The sequence below is a fragment of the Anomaloglossus baeobatrachus genome, chromosome 5 (genome assembly GCF_048569485.1).
Source record: "Anomaloglossus baeobatrachus isolate aAnoBae1 chromosome 5, aAnoBae1.hap1, whole genome shotgun sequence".
NCBI classification, from domain to species: domain Eukaryota; kingdom Metazoa; phylum Chordata; class Amphibia; order Anura; family Aromobatidae; genus Anomaloglossus; species Anomaloglossus baeobatrachus.
This window is the reverse complement of record NC_134357.1, coordinates 257,863,345-257,887,643: the sequence shown is the minus strand read 5'-3', so window position 1 is coordinate 257,887,643 and position 24,299 is coordinate 257,863,345. Positions and strand designations below refer to the sequence as shown.

At 48.0% G+C, this 24,299-nt stretch overlaps 1 protein-coding gene across 2 annotated transcripts in view; it reads right to left on the bottom strand.

Moving 5' to 3' along the window:
- The window catches only part of LOC142309939 (glycine N-acyltransferase-like), a 177,030-nt gene that overhangs the window by 82,942 nt on the left and 69,789 nt on the right, over positions 1–24,299 (bottom strand). For both annotated transcript variants that reach the window (XM_075347411.1, XM_075347409.1), the window contains exon 3: positions 2,130–2,237. In XM_075347411.1, the coding sequence (XP_075203526.1) occupies positions 2,130–2,237 (108 nt within the window). The remainder of the gene's footprint in view (positions 1–2,129; positions 2,238–24,299) is intronic.

Below are 24,299 nucleotides of genomic sequence, written 5' to 3'. Positions count from 1 at the left end.
GGCGGCCTTGTGCTACAACCGGGCAGGGGCCAGGATACGACAGGGTACGCGGACCCTAGACTGGGAAGTAGCTTCACGGAGCCCAGTAATTTACCCGACGAGGACGAAGTCTTCACGAGCCGTTCTCCACCCACTCCAAAATCGGGGTACTAGCGCAACGAGGGGGATAGGACTTCCCAAGATCGTCCAGAAAATCTCAAGCGTGAACCCTGAGAGCAAGCTCACTCCGTAAGCCACACGGGTGAGCGGGACCCGAGTAGTTTCAGGCAAAAGGGATCCACAAAGAGTAAACACAGTGCCAAGGAACAAGGCTTCAGACCAACCAGCAATGCCAAAAGGGCACGGACCCAGCGTACTCCAACAACATCTGCAGGGCATTCAGGACTTTGGTTTACCCATTGTTGGTGTCAGAATTTCTGGATGGTGTAAGTACGCTGTGCCCCTTTTCTCCTGACGGGTCCCCATCCTTACACTACCGAGCCCCGGGACACCTTCCCCCTGCCCACGGAGGGGTTAACATCACAAGCTGCCATCCCATCGCTCCCGGGTGCTCCCCCAAACGCTGCAGCGGTGGTATCCCACATTACCACGACCCCTGGGTGGTGTCACAAACTTTATTTTCCACCCCTTGTAAATACCCCCCCGCTTTTTCAATTCGAGTGGCCGCGTGACCCCGCATCGGGTCCGGAGACCCCTTGAGCCACTGCGGATCTGGATTCGGATCCGAGCAGCCCGTCGGCTGTCACGGGGGTGGCACAAAAGCAAGGAGCCGAGATTAACAGCGTCTGCTCAGCACTGCATCCGGCCACGTCCCGCAGCTTTTCTCATTATCATAAAACAGTAAAACATGCATTCTACAAACTAATGAGAACACTTGACATAACATACAATAAGGTCACTTTTCACGTATGACTGATCCCTTTTAAGGAATATAGTTATTTCCAATTACTTATACAGACCAACATACAGCTCTCGCAAAAATTAAAATTAAGGGACCACTGTAAAGTTTTCAGTTTTCTATAGAAATTTGGCAGATTAAACTTTGCAAAGGACGTATGTATCAAGCCTTATATAAGGTTATCCTGAAAAACAGTTGATTCCTTCTGGTCAGGCAATGTTCCCCAACTCTGAGGACTGTTTTTTTCCAGCAGGACAATGTGCCATGCCACACAGCTTGGTCAATCAATATGTGGGTGAAGGACCACCAAATCAAAACCCTGTCATGGCCAGCCCAATCTTCAGACCTGAACCCCATTGAAAACCTCTGGAATTTAATCAAGAGAAAGATGGATAGTCACAAGACATCAAACAAAGAAGAACTGCTTACATTTTTGCACCAGGAGTGGCATAAAGTCACCCAGAAGCAGTGTGACAGACTGGTGGAAAGCATGCCAAGACGCATGAACGCTGTGATTACAAATCATTGTTATTCCACAAAATATTGATTTCTGAACTCTTCCTGAGTTAAAACATTATTAGTATTGTTGTTTCTAAATGATTATGAACTTGTTTTCTTTGCAATATTTGAAGTCTGAAAGCAATGCATTTTTTTGTTATTTTGATCATTTCTCATTTTTAGAAAATAAATACAAAATGTATTGCTTGGAAATTCGGACACATGTTGTTAGTAGTTTATAGAATAAAATAATAATTTACAGTTTACTCAAAAATATACCTGTAAAGAAAAAAATCAGAAAAACTGACAATTTTGCAGAGGTCTCTTAATTTTTGCCAGAGCTGTATATCCCAACACTGACCAGAGAAACGCTAAAGCTTTTGTAGAGCTACAGGGGAAAGAGTGGTTCATTTTGATTCATATCATTTCTAAATATATCTAAAGGCTGTTTTCTTTTTTTTTTCTTTTTTTTTTTCTTCAAAGACCGTGCCACTTTTATCCATAGGCTGTGTCTGGTATTGCAGGTCACCAAATCCAATCAGTGCTGGACATGGTCCAATGGACTTAGTGCCGGGTTAGAGTGATCCTTAATCTGCAAGATTACATCCAGATTTTTTAAATCTCATTTTTAAATGCAATTTCATCTTCTGTGTCTTAAATTTCAGATAAGGAAAGCAAGAGGGACAATTTCCCAGGGGCATTGATCAACCTTAATATCTCTTTTAGAACTCACTTCCATTGGTGGGCGACATATGACAGAAGTAACGTCTGGCCACTGGTCCACCAGAACCTGAAGCCCAAAAGGATTTTGGTTGATAACATGATGTAAAGCACCACACACCTACAAAGAAGGAAAAGGCTTCAGATTAACATTCAATACAAGTGGCATTTTAATTGCTAAAACATCTATGTGACTTAATTTGTAAGTGTATTGATTAGCCAGTGGACGACTGCTTGTCCTTCTATATCAGAGATGCAAATAACGTCCTGAGGAAGTTTCACTGGAATCTTGGAACCTAAAATGTATTTAGTGACTGCAGATATCGAACCTTTATACACAAGTATTAAACATTATTAGGGTCTGCAAGTAGGGGTTCGCTTCTCGAAGGGGATAACCATTGGTCTATGATTGATTTGTTATTGAAACTGTTAAGTATATATTGACTAGAGTTGGTAGAAATGTATTTGCAGGAGCCATTCCAGCAGCCAGGTCTGTAATCTCTGACTGATTGACAGGAGACCTGATAGATACCTCCTTTCTGCCAGTGTCTGTGGTTCATCTATTGATCAGACCTCCTGGTACATCAATACATGAGCAGCAAGAGACAATGATGATGTTTCACCAAGCTGCTATTAAAAAAAAGAGCCGCAAGGACTAGTGTTTAGAAAATGGGTCTCAGGTCAGAGATTGCCAACCTGGTCACTGGACTGGATTCTGCAAATCCATTAGCACTAACTCTAATACTGACACATAATTTGTCTAAAAATTATTTTTGCTTTTACAGAAAAAAGGCACTGCTATGGGCATGACCTGTGCGCCTTCATATGCAACTCTGTTTTTCAGGTAGGCTGGTGTTTGATGACAATGGTGGGCAGACCAAGAACCAAGTGCATTGCTTTTTGAGGTATACTAATGACCTCTTGAATTAATATTAGAGATACCAGGGGTGCTGCTGAGGTAATGAGAGGCTGCTCACACTGCTATCCATTTTCCATCCTATCTTTCTGATTTATTACCTAAGATACCAAAAGTGCTGAGGTAATAAGAGGCTGCCTATACTGCAGTCCAGCCTGTCTTTCTGATATAATTCTGGCAATACCATTGTCCTGAGGTAAGAAAAGGCTGCTCACACTGCTGCCCCCCTCCTCATTCTGAATACTGAGACTGCTGTGAGAGTGAAATTGATATATTATGGTTTAGGTTATCTCCTGGTTTTCAGCTGACCTTCCTATTGCACATGCTCACAGGCACTTGTCCTATTGACATTCTAGGACAAATTTCGATCAGTGTTATCAGACAGAGGCCATTTTAACTCTGTAGCGATTATTGTCTTAGTCATAAGGAGTGTCATTTGTTACCTTAGAGTAAATAGGAATTTATTTAAATGCATTTCTTTTAGCTATTTACTTTTTCCTATTGCTGAAAAATCCCTGTAACAGGGCGCACCACTTAGACTCCCTGAAGAAGTGGACGCATGAAATGCATTTTAAGGCTGAGGCAGGCACATAGAATAATAGAATTGAAGACTGGATGGATCCTCAAGGGCCATCGAGTCCAACTACCAGCGAGTGCAGGCTTTCCTAAGTCATCCCTATAGAATGTAAGCCCGCAAGGGCAGGGTCCTCTATCCTCTGTACCAGTCTGTCTATTGTAACTTGTAAATGTATTCTGTATGTAACCCCTTCTCATGTACAGCACCATGGAATTAATGGTGCTCTATAAAAAAAATATTATTATTAATAATAATAATCCCAGCTATATGATTATCCAGTTTCTGCTTGAAGATTTCCATTGATGGAGAGCTCACTACCTCCCTTGGTAGCCTGTTCCACTCTCTGTCAAAAAGTTTTTCTTAATGTCTAATCTGAATCTCCTTCCTTTTAATTTCATCCCATTGTTTCTTGTACTTGTGAGAATAGGGTAGTTCCCTCTGCACTGTGACTACCTTTCAGATATTTGTAGACCACTGACTGATACACTATTGGTGGAAACTTTAAACTTGTAATATTGAAGTGAATCATGAACCATTATCACTTTGCATTTCAGTTATAGGCCAGTATTCTGGAATATAAATTAGCATTTTACCCAATAGAATTTTTAATTTTAAGATTTTTCTACTGTGAATTTTACACCTGTTTATATTTTATTTCTTCATGGACTTTTTTATACTGTAACAAATCTATAGTTCTACAGATGTCCAAAAAAATATATGCTTTAATTTTTAGACTAGTTTTAAGAATTGTGTATAATTTGTGTAGTTATATATTCATAAAAAATGCTACAACGCTATGTAGGAGCCGTCGTATAATAAACCCTTAAGGCTTCCAAGAGACCTCAGTGACATATAATGGAGTTAATTGAGGTTTTGTCATTCTTTCTGCCTTTTTGATTGCTTGAATAACACTGGATGCTGCTTTTTTCTTGTAATGAAATTTATGGAACATTTGACAGGGGGCTCCAAATTGGATCCATGAAACATATGTGACTTTAGTCTTAGACAGATGGGCATATGCAATAGGGGTGGTTACACAGTTCCATTGGGATTCACTAGTAGAGAACCGAATATTGATCTCCCAACAATTCAGAAAGCAGGGCTCAAAAGGAAATGGACTCTGCAAAAACCCTTCTTGAATAGCGCAAAGGTTTGTATGCTCAACCTTCATTCCACTGTCTATGAGACTGCTGGAAATAGCTGATTACTGTACAGTGGAACCTTGCTTAACAAGAACAATCCGTTCTGGGAGTGTGCTTGTTAAGCAAGGTACTCGTTCAGCAGAGCAAGATTTCCCATAGGAAATCATTGCAATGCTGACGATCCGTTCCACAACTTCTAAAATGTCCCATCCTGGTCCCCTATTCTATCATTCCACACATGCACAACCACACACACACACGCAAGCAAACTCACAGAAACACAAACACACAAGCACGCACACGCACATATTAGATGCTCACCTTACCTTCCGTTCCATCGCCGGTCTGCTGGGACTTGCTGTTCTTTGGTACGGGGCTGGGCTGTGTAACGCGTTACCATAACGACGAGGCAGGAACTTCCTGGCCAGAGCGCTGACGTCAAAGGCAGAGCCGCTTGCCTCTGATTGGCCAGCGCTCTGCCTTCCATTAGCGGTGACAGGAAGTTCCTCCCTCGTCGCTATGGATGCAGATACACAGCGTGGACTGGAGCACAGCGGTGCACTACAGCACCCAGGAGGCCGGCGATGAAACGAAAGGTAAACATATTATGTTATATTATATGCTCACCTTACCTTCCGTTCCATCGCAAGCCTCCTGGGTCTTGTAGTTCGCCGCGAGGACGTCGCAATGTACCCAGGAACTACAAGAACCATGAGCCCGGCGGTGGAACGGAAGGTAAGGTGAGCATAATACTGTATGTGTGTGCGTGCGTGTGTGTTTGTGCGTGCATGTGTGTGTTTGTGTGGACTGCAAGTGCGGGTCAGAGTGTGGTGGATGGACGAAACCGGAAGTGTGTGCGGTGAGAATTTCGCTCATGCAGCAAAGCTTTCTCGTAAAGCGGCTTAAAAATTTACAGAAAGCTTTGCTTGTTAAGCGAAATTTTCGTTAAGAGGGTTACTCGTTAAGCGAGGTACCACTGTACTTGGTTTTCTACATCCGTTCTATAAACAATGAATGTACTGGATTTGAACATGGAAACTTTCTATTCAAGATGAAGCTCTGCAGAGCCCATGTAATGGTATCATACAGGGGCATTGTGGAGATTCAGCTCCAGATATTATGCTGTGATGATAATTGCATTTTACTGTTCACGTGTAACTTATGCAGAGGAGAAGCTACAGAAAGCATATGGTTTGCAGTCACACTTGAGTTCTAGAGTTTAGGGGGCTGAAAATGTCCCTGATCCATATAGACAGCCCAGAATTTTGCCCCAAAGGGGCTCAAGGAACAGCGACATGACTAGGAGGGATGCTAGGCCAGAGGGTATAGCAAAGGGTTAAGGTGTGAGCTATTTTGGGTGAACCGGAAGGTGGGGTTAAAGGGGTAAAAAAAGTTGTAGGGACATTTGATTAGTCAGGGGGAGGTCAGTGTGAGGTAGTATATATAGGGCAGAGCTATTGGGCGCTGGTCATTCGGTACCTGTAAGACGTCCGGAATCGTGGTTGAACCCAGAATGGTCCAGAAAGGAGGCCCCTGTCCTAAAGGATGTTGGCTTTGGTGGAGCGGCGTGGGCAGCGCTGGTTCCAGGGGACACGGCAGCGGTGGATGGTAGACGATTGGGAAGCTGAGATGACTAAGCTCCCGTTGCTTCCAGGATGGTTGAGGAGTTCCAGGCCTCCGCAGGATCCAAATCCAGGTGGCTCACAGGATCCAGAGGGCAGCAGGACCCGGGACAGCAGCGGCATCGAGGACGTTGGAGGTATAGCAACGCCGTGCAGAGTGCAGCGATGAGGGGGTGAGTGATGTCACCGGCCTCCTACCTCCTCTGTTTTGCGGCGCGGGGTCAGCATGGTGATTTGGGCGGCTCGGTCACGTGGTCCAGCGTCGCAATCACATGGCCCTGGCGTCCGGACATCATGGTCACATGGCCCTGGTGTCCGGACACCATGGTCACATGGCCCGGCACTGCAGTCATGTGACCAGGCGTTTGAACCCGGAAGTGCGGCCTGCTAGGCCGCGCAGAGCCGGTGCAGGATCCCGGGCAGCGGCAGAGACTGGAGCTGAACATGGGTGTGGTCACATGCGCTGGCGGCATGGCCACATGGCCCGCCAGGGCACTCATGTGACCAGAAGTTTACACTGGAAGTGCAGCCTTCGCAGCCATGCAGGGCCAGTGTGGGACTCTGGACTGCGGCGGTTTGTCCCATGGTTCAGGCGGACAGCGGGTGACAGAGCCGAGCGAAGACCTGGATACCGGAGCTGAGCAGGGGTGCAGGCGGCGCGGCCACATGACCCGGGGCATGGTCACGTGGCTTGGTGCCGCGATCACATGCCCTGACATTGTGAATCCATGTGACCGAAAGCTGACACATGAAATGCAGCCGTGCAGCTGTGCAGGGCCTATGCGGGATATGGGGCAGCAGCGGCCTGTTCCACTGGGTTAGGAGGTCAGCGGAGCACAGGGCTAAGCTAGGCCCAGACCCTGGAAATCTTAACAGCACCGGAGCATGTCAGTCGACGAGGCACAGGGTCACACTGGGGCACGAGCCCTGTGGTCCTGGAGCTGCGCTGAGGTGGGATGACAATGGACCGAGGGTTGGTGGCCCCACACCCCACTCCCCTTTTGGATGACAACTGGCAGATGCATAATGGAGGAGCAGCCGGAACTACCCAACTCCTGCTCTGGGTCAACAACCATCTCAAAAATGGCTTCCAGCCTGGGCAGTTGGTCGACCTTGCCGGTGAAGCTGGTGAGGTCCCGGGGCCTGGGGCTGCTCAACGTGGAGCATACGTGACTGCTGTTTCGAGGACACCTTTGAGTCAGCCTGGTAAGAATTATGATTCATTTGCACCTCGTACTCTGCTTTTTGATATAGGTGGGGGGGTTGGTGATGCAGCACGTTTCGGGTTTGTATTTTGATGGTAGTTTTGTTCAAGGGTTTGTTTCTTTAAAGGTTACGGTTGATTTCGAGTTGTTTGCCCTTTCGCGGGTTTAAGCGATGCTTTGCAGTTATGCCCGTTTGGCAAGTTGTGCTTGGGTGCTGGGGATAACTATAGTGTTATGGTTGTGGTGTAGTTAGTCGTGCTTTGGTACAGGTATTGTGGCTAGGCTTCATATGGGGAAATGTTGTAAGCCTGGTGGGATGGTTTGGTGGTCCTTTGCTGGCGGGTCGACCCGGACAAAGGTCCTCAGCTTGGGGAGGGTCTCCTGGAAGTTTGATGGATGGAATTAGTCACCGCACTTATGGAGGTTTCGCATTCTCTTTGGGAGGTGGGGGTATACGCAGACTGTTCACTGATATGAAGCGCAGTTCTGGGTCGTTAGGTCAAATTAGGAGTCTATAAATATCTTACTGATGTTCTTCCTCTTATGATAGAGCAGATTCTGAACTTTATGTGGATTTAGATCCAAGCATTTCCTCAGTTTTTCTTTCCTTTTCTCAGAGGCCACATCCAGTGGCTCCACATTATGTCCCTTGTGGTCTCCACCCAGTGAGCAGGACAGACAGATACAGGCATCATCTATAAGACAGTACTACATCAGCAACTCATTGTCTCATTGTGTGTGGAGCATTGTTGACCCTTAACTATCAGGATAGGTTGAATTAGATTGTGTTTCACAGACTTCTTATGGTCTGGGAGATGTTCCTCACATCCTACAGTAGTTGGGGACTCTACAGTTTCTTCGGTGCTTTGGTTCAGATGAAATAATTTGAGAGAAGGTCATATGTATATAAAAAAAAAAACTCCCCGTGGACCCGATTGGGATGCATATTGGTAGTCACCGCCCTGTTTGGGTTACCAAACTTGGCAGAGTTGTGTGTTTTCTGTTTATTGAAGTGTGCCGCCCCCGCGACAGCCGACGGGCTGCTCGGACCCGGATCCACAGTGGCTCGAGGGGTCTCTAGATCCGAGGCGGGGTCAAGCGGACACTAGGAATAAAAAGGGGGGTTTGTTTAGGGTGGTGAAAGGGGATAGTGTTCATGACTCCACCCATGGTATGTGGTAACATGAGGGACCACCGCTGCCATTTGGGGGGAGCCCGGGGACGATGGTGTGGGACAGCTCGAGATGTTAACCCCTCCGTGGGCAGAGGGAGTAGTGTCCTGGGATCCGGTGATAGATGGAGTGGGGAACCCGTCGGGTGCAAAGGGATATCGGGTACTCAAACAGTCCAAAGTCACTGACGCTGACACCAGGTAAACCAAACTCTTGAATGTCCTGCTTCTTTTGGGCGAGCACGCTGACTCCGTGCCCTTTTGGTGTTGCAGGTTAACCTGAAGCCTTGTCCCTTGGCACTGTGTGTCCTACGTATGGATCCCTATCATTTGAAGCGATTCGGGTCCCGCTCGCCTGCATGGCTAGCAGGGTGAGCTTGCTCTCAAGGTTCACGCTTGGGATTTTTTGGACGTTTGTGGGAAGTCCTATCCCCCTCGTTGCGCTAGTACCCCCGATTCTGGAGTGGGTGGTGAACGGTTCCTGAAGACTCCGTTCCCGTCGAGTGAATTACTGGGCTGCGTGAAGCTTCTTCCCAGCCTAGGGTCCGCATACCCCGTCGTGTCCTGGTCCCTGCCCGGTTGTAGCACAAGGCAGCCGGCCTGCTCTCTGTAGCAGCACCGTGTCCCCTGTCACTACCCCCTGCAACCGGGGTTCCAGGTCCTTTTGGCCAGGCCAACGTCTGGCACCTGGGATGGGTACAGGACCCCAGCTCCACAGCGTGACCTGTCTTGTCACCGCTGCTCACTGCTCAACTACTACTCTACAACTGACATCTCTGCCCTCCCTCTTCCACCCCTCCATCTGGGTGGCCCTATTCCCCTCAGGCTGCCCAATGGGTGATTGGTGGGTGTGGTGCAGAGTGTTCCTCAGGATTTGTGTACACCTGTTGGTAGCAACACCAAAGTGACAAGACCCGTTACCAAGGAGGAGCGGGTACCATGCAGAAGGGAAGGTTGCACGATACCCTTGTGATGACCTGATAGGCCAAGGCATCACATTTCCCCCTGGTTAAATGTAGCTCGTCCGCGAGCTACAGAACACCAAGCATTTATTTTTATTTTTTTTGAAAAGGAAGAAAAAGCGTTAACAAACATTTTTATTTTAAACGGGTTCATCCCACACAGGGGAGGTACTCTCTTAAACCGTTACCAACAATGTTTAGCTTAGAGTTCGTCTGCCACAGGGGACACCACCGGTTTTGATGGCAGCGGGGACCCAACGTTCTACGTTGCAGTCCCTAACTGCGACAGTCCAGTCCCAACGTCTCGGATCCCAACAACCCCCCTCCCAAACAACCTACTTCCCCTGGAAACCTAGATAAGTCCCTGGGTCGGGTTAAGGTCTCGGGGTAGGTCAGACAACTCTGATGGCACAACGGGTGCAGTTTTTTTTACAAGACACAAGTTTATGTTGGTCACGCCAGTCCTGTGACCATGGTCCATTTTTAATCAACTATTAAAATGTGGAAGTCTCTGTAAAACCTACCAAACGTTCCTGTACCGTAGTACAACTGTTGTCAATTTAGAGAAAATCAGGTTACTTTCCCGTACAATTAGCTTTTCATTAATTCTTTCATTTTCTATATGGAAAATATCAAACTGTGGAAAATAACAAATGGAAAACACAGATACCTAACAATTTTATGGTACCATATTTTTGCTAGTAATATACGGTCGGGTCCCATAGCCACGCCTCCTTCCGCCTGCGTGCTACCTCTGCGGACACGTACCCTTCCTCAAACATGACATGTTTGGTCACCTCTAGGGCATAACAGCCCCTCTCCCCGCAGTGTCGGGTGTAGCTGACCATTTCTTCAGGCTCTAGGTTGCGGCCAGGATGCTTCCAAGGAAGGTGTGGGGCCACGTCCCGCCGGGACACAAATATCCCCGCTGTGAGGTCTGCTTCACGGATGAAACCCCATCCCTGCTCGGGGTCGAAGCGATCCACCAGACCGCGTCACCATGGCCCTTTGACACATGAAGCAGTGCTCCTCACTTGCTCCTTCTCCGAACTGTTGCGAGCGGGCAGCTCCTGCCGCCGCTGTTTCCTGGTAGCAATCTCCTGTTGCAATTCCTGACTGTGCCGCTCCCAGTAGGGGGCGTCGGAGTCCGGCCTCAGCTCCTCAACTGGCTCCGGCTTGAACTGGACTCGTGTGGCCCCAACAGCTGTCGGGATACCGCGCGGTACTGGAACCGTTGAACTGGAAAGTCCCACTCCTGCAGCTGTAGATGAGAAAACAGACTGCTCCGCAGCCGGTGTGGTAGGGTCCGGGTGCTCCGCCTATAAGGACGGGCCCGGTGATGCGGCCGGGTCTGATCTGGCCGGGCTCCGGGGGAACCGCTGACGTGACTGGGATGACGATGGACCTTGGGGCTGCTGCTGGAGCTTCATAAAAACAGACTGCAGGTTCCGTTGCCAGGATGGATAGTTGCAGCTCGGCGTCCGCCGAGGACGGGGTAGGTGACAGTGGAGTGGTTGCCAAAAGCGGGGGCGGACCGATCCCTCAGCCGCCATGGCCGGATTAGGATAATCAATAGGGACTGTGTAACCGCTTACCCTTTCTTCACGTCGGATTTCAATCTCAGGGGCTCGCACCGCCACTGCCAGACTCCTCATCTCTTCCCTCCAGTGGTTTAGTATGAACAGGAACTGCGTTCGCATCCTCCTGCACAGCTGCTTGGTCTCTTCTTCAATCTACGTTGCGGTCCCGGGAACAGCACGTTCCGGTGACCAGTTCTGCTCCGCCATCTTGCCTCTGCGTTGTCCAGGAACAAAATGGCAGAGTCCTGGCTTCCCTGCTTCTTTTCCTCTTTTGCTACGTTCGGGCACGCCCCCTCGATTTTCTCCCAGCACTCTTTCGCGCGCTGTGGCCCTCTGGGAACTTCCATTTCTTGTTTCAGGCTGAAGACAAAGGGCGGGGCTTCGGCTTCTTTTTTGGACTGTGATTTTCACTTTTCAAGGCGCAATTCACCCAGGTTAGTGGGTCCTGCTCGCATCCTGTTCGTGACGCCAAGTTTTCCTAAGGTGTGCCGCCCCCGCGACAGCCAACGGGCTGCTCGGACCCGGATCCACAGTGGCTCGAGGGGTCTCCGGATCAGAGGCGGGGTCGCGCGGACACCAGGAATAAAAAGGGGGGTTTGTTTAGGGTGGCGAAAGGCTGCCCAATGGGTGTTTAGTGGGTGTGGTGCAGAGTGTTCCTCAGGATTTGTGTACACCTGTTGGTAGCAACACCAAAGTGACAGGACCCCTAACCAACGAGGAGCGGGTACCATGCAGAAGAGCAGGTTGCACGGCACCCTTGTGACAACCTGATAGGCCAGGGCGTCACAGAAGCGGTAGTGGGTTGTTGTGGCAGGCTATAGAGGATTTTAAGCCTGTTGGTCAGGGGTTTGTTAGGAGTCCCCTTCTAGCCACGGCAATGGCGGGGTTGCCCCGCAGCAGGGACACGTAGGGTTGGTGTGGATTCATAGTGTGTCTTCCCTTACAGTTCAATTGTAAATTTCCAGAGTAAGAGGTCTGTCTCAGTTTTTGATGGGTCGGAGCAGTGGCATGGTTGTGTGCGCTGGCTGAGTTATCCTTCTAGATACGATAACATTTGGCCGCCGTTTGTCAGTTTGCAGCGTTGTTTGATCTTTCACTGGTAGAGTTGCTGTACGTGGCTAAGCATGAGGCGGATTCCTGCTTGTTCACAGGTTTGTAATTTGCAGTTGTCTTTTGTGTAGTTTGGTTGTTTCGGGTTTGGGTGCAAAGTGTGGCCGGGCCGAACCCGCTATGGGTCTGTATTGTCTGGCTGGCTTTCGGGCCAAGTGGGGTGCTTCATCCTGTGCTTAATGTGGCGGGGCACTCGAGCTATGGTACGGTGCTTCATGGTTTTGCCACACTGTATTTTTGAGTGCTTGTTTGGGTAGCCGTGGATGGGTATTGGAGTAGAGTCCGCTATTCTAGAAGGTTTCTGGGCTGGTTGGTGGTTAACGTTGTAGCTTTGCCCATTGCTATGGGTCTCTTGAACACCAACATAGTTTTCTGGCATGATTTGCAGTCCTTTGAGGGGTTAGCAGACGCTGCTGGCAGACTTCTTTCTAAGTGTGGATTTCTAACCGATAGGCACATGCATTTGCAGGGTTTTACCTTGGCATTTTGATGGTAGATGGGTAAGCATAAGTGGACTGAATACTGCGGTTCTGGTTTCTGGACTTTGCAAGGTTCGACCATGGGGTTAGAAGATCATTTCACATTGACAGGGGTTTCAACGGTCATTGTGGGTTAAACTTTTGGGCTTTCATGTCCGTTTCTAGTACCACAGGGTATGGTTGTAGCTGGGCATCTTGGCTCCTTTCAATATCAGGCATGTTTGGATTTTTCCCCCTTTTTGAGTAGCCCCTGACTCTAGTGGGAGGGGATGGTATTTGTACATTGGTCAGGGGATAATTTGGGTGGGGTCAGTTCTTCCAGCGCTGCATTGGTTAATCATACCACTGGGTGTGGCTGGTTCATGAGTTGTTGCGACTTGGGATTGACAGTCTTGGTTTTAATTTTGGGTTTTCATGCCATGTACTGTTTTGGGGGGATGAGTTTGGCAAATCTGCACAAGTCAAGGCGTGGCAATTTAGCCTACGTTGGCTTATCGAACTTTGTGCACGTCGAGCCCTGTATGCCAGGTTGATGTACTAAGTAGAGATGAGCGAGCCTCTAAAGGCTCGAGTTCGGTTCGTCGAACGGAGGCCCCATTCGAGTTAGGCTCAACGAACCTCTCGAACCCCATTGAAAACAATGGGAGGCAAACACATAGAAAACACCTTCAAAGGTGTCCAAAAGGTGACAAACAACTCCCAAGACACCACAAACATATGGGAAAGTGACAAAGACATATACTCATGTGATAACAAAACTGCTGGACGAGAAAAAAGAGGAGTAGACAGATATAGGCATGTCATGCCCTTCTAAAATCATGTAAAGTACAGCAAGGGGACCCCAAGCAGAGTCTCACTTTTTTCCAAAAATTGGGCCCCACAGACACCACTTCAGTGGCATCTCTTGTGCCCCAGTTGCAAACTTGACAGGTAGATTTGCATCAAGCACAGTCAAAAATACGCCAGCCTTAACAGTCCCCAGGATGACACCGAGGTAGGTAGCAAAGTCCTTGCATGACTTGTTCATCTTGGCTCATTTTTAAAAACACAGCAAGGGGACTCCAAGCAGAGTCTCCCTTTTTTCCAAAAATTGGGCCCCACAGACACCATTTCAGTGGCATCACTTGTGCCCCAGTTGCAAACTTGACAGGTAGATTTGCATCAAGCACAGTCAAAAATACGCCAGCGTTTACTCTCCCCAGGATGACACAGGGGTAGTAAAGTCCTTGCTAATCCATGACTTGTTCATCTTGATGAACGTCAGTCTGTCCACATTGTCAATGGACAGACGCGTGTGCTTATCTGTCAGCACACACCCAGCTGCACTGAATACATGTTCAGAGACAACGCTGGCTTCGGGACTCGACAAGATCTCCAAGGCGTAAGTGGCGAGCTCAGGCCATTTTTCAAGATTTGAAGCCCAAAATGAGTAAGGCTCTAGTTGCAAAGTCATGGCATTGATGTTCATTTGGAGATACTCCTGTATCATCCTCTCCAGCCGTTGACTATGTGTCAGACGTCTTGTCTCTTGTGGCCTTGCATTGGATGGTCTAAAAAAATTATGAAACTATTCCATAAAATTGCTGTTACCAACACCAGATACAGTGTTGCTGGTACGGTTTGACTGATAATGACGAGACAGTCCCATGCTTGCCAAGTTACAACTGGGAGACTCACTCCGTGCACCACTGGTGTTTGGTGGAAAAGCCGAGCTAAGATTGAGTAACAGCTTCTGCTGATACTTCTGCATATGTGCGTCCCTTTCTATGGCTGGAATTATTTCGCCAAATTTGGACTTGTACCGGGGATCCAATAGTGTGGCAACCCAGTAGTCATCATCACTTCTAATTCGGACACTCTGAGGGTCATGTTGTAGGCAGTGCAGCAAGAAGGAGCACATGTGTCTTGCACATCAATGTGGACCAAGTCCTCGCTGTGTTTGTAGCGGTGAGGTGAGAACCGTGCTTTCTTTTTCTGACATCTCCCCCCAACCTCGTTCAACTGAAATTTGACCGAGGTCTCCCTCATCTGCTGAGTTTTTTATGGCCATCGAGAGTTCGTCCTCCATTTTTTCCTGGTCTCCTGCACCTTCCTCAACATTTTGGCTGCTACCATGCGCCCTTGTTAATCCCTCTCCCTCACTGTCCCATGCCTGCCGCCTTGGTAATGCTGAACGTCTGGACCTTGTAGATGTTGGTATCCCTTGTGCATATGACTCCTCCTGTACTTCCTCCCCTTCCTCTTGTCCCACCTCCTGACTCCGAATAGTGTTTAGCGTGTGCTCCAGCATGTAAATGACTGGAATTGTCATGCTGATAATGGCATTGTCATTGCTAAACATATTCGTCGCCATGTCGAAACTCTGCAGAAAGGTGCATAGGTCCTTGATCTGAGACCACTCCAGCAGCGTAATCTGCCCCACCTCTGCATCTCGTTGGCCCAGGCTATACGTCATAATGTATTGCACCAGGGCTCGAGTTGTGGCTGAGGATGCAGTTGTAGACGTGCTTCCAGTACTCCGACTCTGTCCAGGAAGGCGCAAGGTAACTTTGTCGTCAGTCGCATCCTCCTCCACCGCCTCTGCTGACCTCCTCTAGTGCGTGAATGTGGGTTGACAGTAAGGGGCACTTTGCACACTACGACATCGCAAGCCGATGCTGCGATGCCGAGCGCGATAGTCCCCGCCCCCCGTCGCAACTGCGTTATCCTTGTGATAGCTGCCGTAGCGAACATTATCGCTATGGCAGCTTCACATGGACTCACCCGTCCTGCGACCGTCGCTCTGGCCGGCGACCCGCCTCCTTATTAAGGGGGCGGGTCGTATGGCGTCACTGCGACGTCACACGGCAGGCGGCCAATAGGAGCGGAGGGGCGGAGGTGAGCGGGATGTAAACATCCCGCCTCCTCCTTCCTTCCGCATATCCTACAGAAGCCGCGGTGACGCCGGTAGGAGATGTTCCTCGCTCCTGCGACTTCACACACAGCGATGTGTGCTGCCGCAGGAGCGAGGAACAACATCAGACCGTCACGTCAGCATAATCATGGATTACGCCGACGCAGCACCGATGATACGATTACGACGCTTTTGCGCTCGTTAATCGTATCATCAAGCCTTTACACACTACGATGTTGCATGCGATGCCGGAAGTATGTCATTTTCAATTTGACCCCACCGACATCGCACCTGTGATGTCGTAGTGTGCAAAGCCCGCCTAAGTGGGATCTAGAACTTCATCATCAAGCGTTGTGTTTGCACTACCCTCGCCCTCAGACCTAACCTCTTCCTGCCCTGACTGAATAGTTAAGTTGTCATCCCAATCAGGTATCTGCGTCTCATCGCCATCAGTATGTTCCTCATTGTCTCCACCAACAGGTGTTACAGTTGGGGAATGAGGGTCTACATTATGCTCAGAAACCTGGTCATCGGGGCCTTAATCAGACTCACAAAGCTTCTGGGCATCACTGCAGACCATTTACTGGTCTGTACTCACTGTAGCTTGGGAGCAGACCTCTGATTCCCAGGGTATAGTGTGACTGAACAGCTCTGCAGACTCAGCCATCTCTGTTACACCATAGTCTGCATGGCGGGTGGAGACTTGTCCTTTTGCCACTCATTTTGTTAGCAACAAGATTGGACACTTAAAATGTGGTAGCAAAAATTGACAGGTGTGTACAATGCAGAGGTGGTCTAGCTTTATTGACAGCTGAAGAACCAACACTGACTATCCCAGACAATTTTAGTATGCCCCTAACGGTGGCAGCACAGTTTGCAATTAGAATTACGTAGCTAAAAATTGATAGGTGTGTATAAGGCATAGGTGGTCTTGCTTTATTGACAGCTGAAGAACCAACACTAAGAATCCCGGTCAATTTTAGTATGCCCCTAACAGTGGAAGCACAGTTTGCAATTAGAATTACGTAGCTAAAAATTGACAGGTGTGTACAATGCAGAGATGGTCTAGCTTTATTGACAGCTGAAGAGCCAACACTAAGTATCCCGATCAATTTTAGTATGCCCCTAACAGTGGCAGCACAGTTTGCAATTAGAATTGCGTAGCAAAAATGGACAGGTGTGTAGCATTCACAGGTGCTGTACAGTGATTGGCAGCAAAGGAACACTAAGGTAGTATCCCAGACAATTTTAGTATGCCCCTAACAGTGGCAGCACAGTTTGCAATTAGAATTGCGTACCAAAAATGGACAGGTGTGTAGAATGCACGGGTGCTGTGGGTCAGTGGACAGCAAAGGAACACTAACTTAGTATTCCAGACACTTGTAGAATGCCACAAAAAGTGTCAGCTCTTTGGGGAAATAAAATAGCCTGGCAAAAAATGGGCAGGTGGGTAGAATGCACGGGTGCTGTTGGTCAGTGGACAGCAAAAGAACACTAGCTTAGTATTCCAGACACTTTTAGGATGCCACAAAAAGTGTCAGCTCTTTGGGGAAATAAAATAGCCTGGCAAAAAATGGGCAGGTGGGTAGAATGCATGGTGCTGTGGGTCAGTGGACAGCAAAGGAACACTAGCTTAGTATTCCAGACACTTTTAGGATGCCACAAAAAGTGTCAGCTCTTTGGGGAAATAAAATAGCGTGAAAAAAAATGGCCAGGTGGGTAGAATGCACGGGTGCTGTAGGTAGCAGGACAGCAAAGCCCAGCACAGCGTTTGCACGGACCTGCCTAGCAGCTATGGCTATGAACGCCTTTAAATCAGCCCTGAAAAGGGCTTAAATAACCAGTAATCCCTAATTCCTAAAGCGCTGTGTAGATTGCACTGTATCTCTATAGTGCACACAGCAGCAGTAGCAGTGGGAGCGGGAGCAGTGACTGTCACCCACACGCAGCAGACAGATAATGGCGGCGACGGGGAAAATGGCCGGATCTTATAGAGCAAAGACATGTGACATGCACAGCCTATGACACAAGCCCTTGCTTGTCTGGCCAAAATCTACTGTGCAGTGTGTGTATCTGTGATTTGCTGACAGCCTGGCCCGCCCCACTGTACGCGCGGTTAGGGTGAAAAAAAAAAAATGGCGATCGGCATTCTCTCAGCACTCAGCTCAGCAGCAGCACTGATCTAAACCGCGCCCCCCCCCGCACACTATACGCTGAATTTTGATAATAGCGTGATTCACACAGTGACTCACACTATTACAGTGAAAAGCCAGCGAGTAACTAGCTTGGCTTTTTGGTGCTCGAACCGTTCTCGAACGTAACTCGAGAAGCAAAGTCTTAGCAAAAAGCTCGAGTTCGTCGAGCCTCTCTAACACCCCCCAAAATCACTCGAACATGAAATTGGCGAACCTCGAACATCGCTCAACTTTAGTACTAAGTGTTTCGCCATTTGTATGACTCTGGTGATTTGGGAGGCAGTTTTGTTTAATAGGGCTGGGCCATTTAACAGGCACAGGTTTTTTCTTCAACTAGTTAGGATTGATGGTCGTATAGTGGCAGGCATGACTGGCGGCTACCAGCAAAGGGAGTTTGGTGTTGGATGTAGTTGTTCAAGGATGAGTTGTGAGAATGTGGTTGGTGTTTGGTCTTTTGAGGATGCAAGGTTCCGTGAGAGGTCTGGTTCAAGTTTCTCAGTTTGGAATTGTGGTGTCTGGACTTATTTGAAGCAAGGGACAGCGGTGGCAAATCGGGACTGCCATTAGGATTTTTTCAATTGTCTGAGGTGCCCTTACGGTGTTCAATTAGCAAAGGTCAGAATCCTTTGGAACCACATGACAAGCCTTATCGCCTTCTTGTGGTTTTATGAGTTTTCCACGGGTTTGCTTGACAGTGGCAATCTCAGGGAGTAGGTCGAGACCTATTCAGTTTAATAGGGTGGGGTTGGCTGTTTGTTTGGGATTTAGGGCTGCTTTTTGAGGCGTACAATTGACCGGGGTTATTGGCTGGCCGCGGATTGCACGCCAGGTCTGATTTGTTGTTTAGGTTGTTTGGGCACTACTCGAACGGTCAGGTGTCTTGTTATTTTAGATGTTTTGGACCCTCTTTTGGGGATGGAACTTTTGCTCAGCGATAATATTAAGTAGTTCCATTTGTCTTGACTGGCTTCAGTTGATGGCGCTAGGGTAATTGGGATGTTTTAATGGTTTGTGATTGGTATGGCCATGAAGTGGGGTATATTAGGATTGGTGCTATCCCATTAGGAGGAGCGACCACTGAATGGATGTTTTGGTACTGCACCCAGTTGGAAGGGACTTGAGTGCCGGGACGTCAAGGGGTTTGTTCCGTGACATCAGGCATGACCGCCTTGGGCCCATGTCTGCCCGCCTGGGTGTTTGTGCTCGTGTGGTCATTTGTAGAGGGTCACTTCTTTTGGGGACATCTTTGTTGGTTGACAGAGCATGTTTTCATAGAGGTGTCAGAGGTTAAGGGAATACATGTGGGCCCTGTTGGTTACATCAAGACTGGTTGGCTTTGTTCAATTATCAGTTTGTCTGCATTTTTGGAGGTGCCTGCAGTGTTGCGGTCTAAACGAGGCAGAGTTTGCATCCAATTCCTTCAGGATGGGGCCGGTGTCTCATGCTTTTTGTTGGGGACTGGTCACGCAGTCTGTGCATTGGGCAGATGCTGAGAGCCAGCTGGGTACAGGTTTTATGGATGGTTTGGGGGCAGGGGAGCTTTGGAGTCTCTGGTGAATTTTGAGGTCTAATGGGGTTCGGTTTAGTCTGACTGGTGTGGACATTCAGGTATTGGTTAATGGAGCCGTGGTGTCGGCTCTGGTTGGTCTTTGGTGGCGGGACTCGCACGTACAAGGTGTCATACGTGCTTGCTGTGGCTGAAAGGAGGGGGGGTATTTGAAGTCGGTGGATTGCACAAAGAGCGGGGAGGGGGAACCCAGTGCAGGAACGGGTTACCCCTGGTGGTGCAATGGTATGGTGGTTAAGGTGGGTCCCTGCTGTGCTGGGTCACAGCGGGACATGTTAATGTGGATCCCTGCTGGGTTCAGTCCCAGCAGGGCAGTGGTTGGGCAACACGGCTGCGTGTCCTCGAGTCGGTGTGGTGCGGCTGAGGGCGCATGGTGGAGCTGATGTTACAATCATGTACAACAGTACTCTTCAATTACCTCCCCTCCTTTGCTGGTGGTTATGTTTCATGGTTATGTTTTATGGAATTATTACTATGTTTATGGATAAAGTGTTATTGATTATTTTGGTGATAATAAATGGGGCTGCTGTGGCCTTTTACATCCAATGTCACACAGTCTTGTGTTTTATTTTAGGTTAAGAAGTTGGGTTAGGGGTTACTGGGTTAGGGAGGTACAGCAGGTAAGGCCGTCAGTCAGACTTTCCAGAATCAAGACAGCCCGGTCTGCTGCCTCAAAGGGGCTCAAGGAAGGGCGACATGAATAGGAGGGATGCTAGGCCAGAGGGTATAGCAAAAGGTTAAGGTGTGAGCTATTTTGGGAGGGTAAACTGGAAGTTGGGGTTATAGGAGTTGTAGGGACATTTGATTGCTCAGCAGCAGGTCAGTGTGGGGTAGTATATATAGGGCAGAGCTATTGGGGGGCTGGTCATTTGGTACCTGGAAGACATCCGGAATCGCCCACCCACCCTCCCTATTTTCGAGATTTCTGAATCGACGCAGAGAGAAGATTTCACTTGTCGCAGCAGTCAGCGGAAAGGACGGGGTTATTTGAAGTCGGTGGATTGCACAAAGAGCTGGGGGGAACCCAGTGCAGGAACAGGTTACCCCTGGTGGTGCAATGGTATGGTGGTTAAGGTGGGTCCCTGCTGTGCTGGGTCACATCAGGACATGTTAATATGGGTCCCTGCTGGGTTCGGTTCCAGCAGGGCAGTGGTTGGGCAACACTCGTCTGGGTGTCCTCAAGTCGGTGTGGTGTGGCTGAGGGCACATGATGGTGGAGCTGATGTTGCAATCATGTACAACAGTACTCTTCAATTACCTCCCCTCCTTTGCTGGTGGTTATGTTTTATGGTCATGTTTTATGGAATTACTAGCTGTACTACCCGGCTTCGCCCGGGTTAATAACTGCTGTTAATAAAATAGAATGTATTAACAAAAATGTATTCTGCACACAAAAACCACAAAACAGATAGATAGAAATGTAATTATTAAAAGGCAAAAACTAAACTAATAGAAGCATTTCACAACATATATTTAAACGCCACAGATATTCCACACAGATTTAACTAAATTGGCCAAGTAATGTGAAGTAATCTTCTACTCATTATTCGAGAGCCTTTTGATAAACATTCTTTTGTTACACCAAATGATGTCATTTGGAAGCAGGAGTTGTACTTCCTAATGTTGTCCAAGAAATGGTTTGATATTGTACTGGTACCTGTCATAAGAGACTTTAGGGGATCTGGTGGTGACAGGAGAGGTGAAAGTTTTATCTTGCCATTTGCACAGCATAAACCTGGCAGTTCATCTTTCCATTTCAGGCCACTGCAGTACATGCAGACCACATCCATTTTTCCTATCTGAACTTTAGGATGATCTTGATAGTTGACTGGTAACAAAAGGCAGCATGTTTCAAATCTCCAACCATTTCCTGTTCCTTGGTGGAAGAAATAGCAATTCTCTTAAGGCCCCGTCACACTAAGCAACATCGCTAGCAACATCGCTGGTAACGAACAACTTTTGTGACGTTGCTAGCGATGTTGCTGTGTGTGACATCCAGCAACAACCTGGCCCCTGCTGTGAGGTCGTTGGTTGTTGCTGAATGTCCTGGGCCATTTTTTAGTTGTTGCTGTCCTGCTGTGAAGCACAGATCGCTGTGTGTGACAGCGAGACAGCAACAACTAATGTGCAGTGAGCAGGGAGCCAGCTTCTGCTGAGGCTGGTAACCAATGTAAACATCGGGTAACCAAGAAGCCCTGTCCTTGGTTACCCGATATTTACCTTTGATACCAGCCTCCTCCGCTCTCACTGTCAGTGCCGGCTCCTGCTCTGTGCACATGTAGCTGCAGCACACATCGGGTTAATTAACCCGATGTGTGCTGTAACTAGGAGAGCAAGGAGCCAGCGCTAAGCATTGTGCGCTGCTCCCTGCTCTGTGCACATTTAGCTGCAGCACACATCGGGTTAATTAACCTGATGTGTGCTGTAACTAGGAGACTGGGGGCTGGTCACTGGTTGCTGGTGAGCTCACCAGCAACTCGTGTAGCCACGCTCCAGCGATCCCTGCCAGGTCAGGTTGCTGGTGGGATCGCTGGAGCGTCGCAGTGTGACAGCTCACCAGCAACCTCCTAGCAACTTACCAGCGATCCCTATCGTTGTTGGGATCGCTGGTAAGTTGCTTAGTGTGACTGGACCTTTAGTGGCAAGTTGGCCTTCTCTCTGCTGAGATGACTCATTAGCCCTTGAGGAAGCAGCTCTTCTTTTATCTGCAAGCCTTGCTTCCCTCTCCTCAGAAAGATCATTGGCTCTTGAGGAAGCAGCTCTTGTTTTCATGTCAGCAAGCCTCACTTACCTCTCCTCAGAAAGTTCATTGGCTCTTAAGGAAGCAGCTCTTGTTTTTATATCTGCAAGCCTCGCTTGATATCAGCCTTCCCACCAACATACCCTAACTGACATCCTATTACCTCACACAAGCTTTGTTATACTGAGAATGCCCTTTGTTGCCTATATTAACCAATCAGAGCTCAGATTAATTAACTGTAGCAAATTAGAAGCTGAGCTGTGATTGGTTGCTATTGGCAGCCTGATAAATCCCCAGGCAACAGAAAGCCCTCCCCCCTGACAGTATATATTAGCTCACACATACACATAATAGACAGGCCATGTGACGGACAGCTGCTGTATTTCCTATATGGTACATTTGTTGTTCTTGTAGTTTGGCTGCTTATTAATCAGATTTTTATTTTTGAAGGATAATACCAGACTTGTGTGTGTTTTAGAGCGATTATGTAGCGAGGTTGATGTATGTGTGGTGAGATGTGTGCTGAGGGTGGTATATGTGTTCAAGCACGTGGTAGTGTGTGGCACATTTTGTGTGTCTGTTCATATCCCCGAGTGTGGTGAGTATCCCATGTCCGTTCCCCACTTTAGCAACTGTACGGTATATACTCTTTGGCGCCATCGCTCTCATTCTTTAAGTCCCCCTTGATCACATCTGGCAGCTGTCAATTTGCGCCAACACTTTTCGTTTCACTTTTTCCCCATTATGTAGATAGTGGCAAAATTGATTGGTAAATTGGAACGTGTGGGGTTAAAATTTCGCCTCACAACATAGCCCATGACGCTCTCTGGGTCCAGATGTGTGAATGTGCAAAATTTTGTGGCTGTAGCTGCGACAGTGCAGATGCCAATCCCGGATACACACACACACACACACACATAAATACATACAGACACGCACACATTCAGCTTTATATATTAGATTGAAGGCATACTGAACCAGCATAGCTACCACAGCATCTTGCAGCGGCATGCTATTCCATCCGGTTTGTGTTTAGTTGGACCATCATTCATTTTTCAACAGGACAATGACTCCAAACACACCTCCAGCCTGTGTAAGGGCTATTTTACTAAGAAGGAGAGTGATGGGGTGCTACGCTAGATGACCTGGCCTCCACAGTCACCAGACAGATGGTTTGGGATAAGCTGGACCGCAGAGTGAAGGCAAAAGGGCCAACAATTGCTAAGCATCTCTGGGAACTCCTTCAAGACTGTTGGAAGGCCATTTCCGGTGACTACCTCTTGAAGCTCATCAAGAGAATGCCAAGAGTGTGCAAAGCAGTAATCAAATCAAAAGGTGGCTACTTTGAAGAACCTAGAATATGACATATTTTCAGTTGTTTCACACTTTTTTGTTAAGTATTTCATTCCACATGTGTTAATTCATAGTTTTGACGCCTTCAATGTGAATCTACAATTTTCAGAGTAATGAAAATAAAGAAAACTCTTTGAATGAGAAGGTGTGTCCAAACGTTTGGTCTGTACTGTATGTACACTCTTCAATAAAGAATAAACTTCATGCCACCATATCGGTCATGTCGGATGGCCACAGCTTTCTTACAGCATCTACACAGTAATAGTGCCTCCAACTTCATAAAAGTGACCCATCTTAATGCCTTCCACACAATAACAGGGCCTTGTTTGTACCCCAACTTAGTAATAGTGCCGCTGAAAAATATTCTATTTAGTATTCACCTTACCTAGTGCTCTTGATGAATGGTACTGCATAGGTTATAGGCCTCTCCTGCAGCTTGGTGCAGGGAAGTGTGTTGTTATTACACCACTGTTCCAGCCTATGTCAAGGTGCAAGTGCCCCATATGCTATCGTACATTCCTAAAATGGCTTTCTTGACAGCCAAAAAACTGGCAGGACATCACCCTGGTACCATGAAATTCCTGGCTGTCCAATCAACCTACTTTGCAATTTGAAACGGGATATTTAAAGGTAAACTGTGCTGTCCAAATTAGTTGTTTCCCTGCTTGATG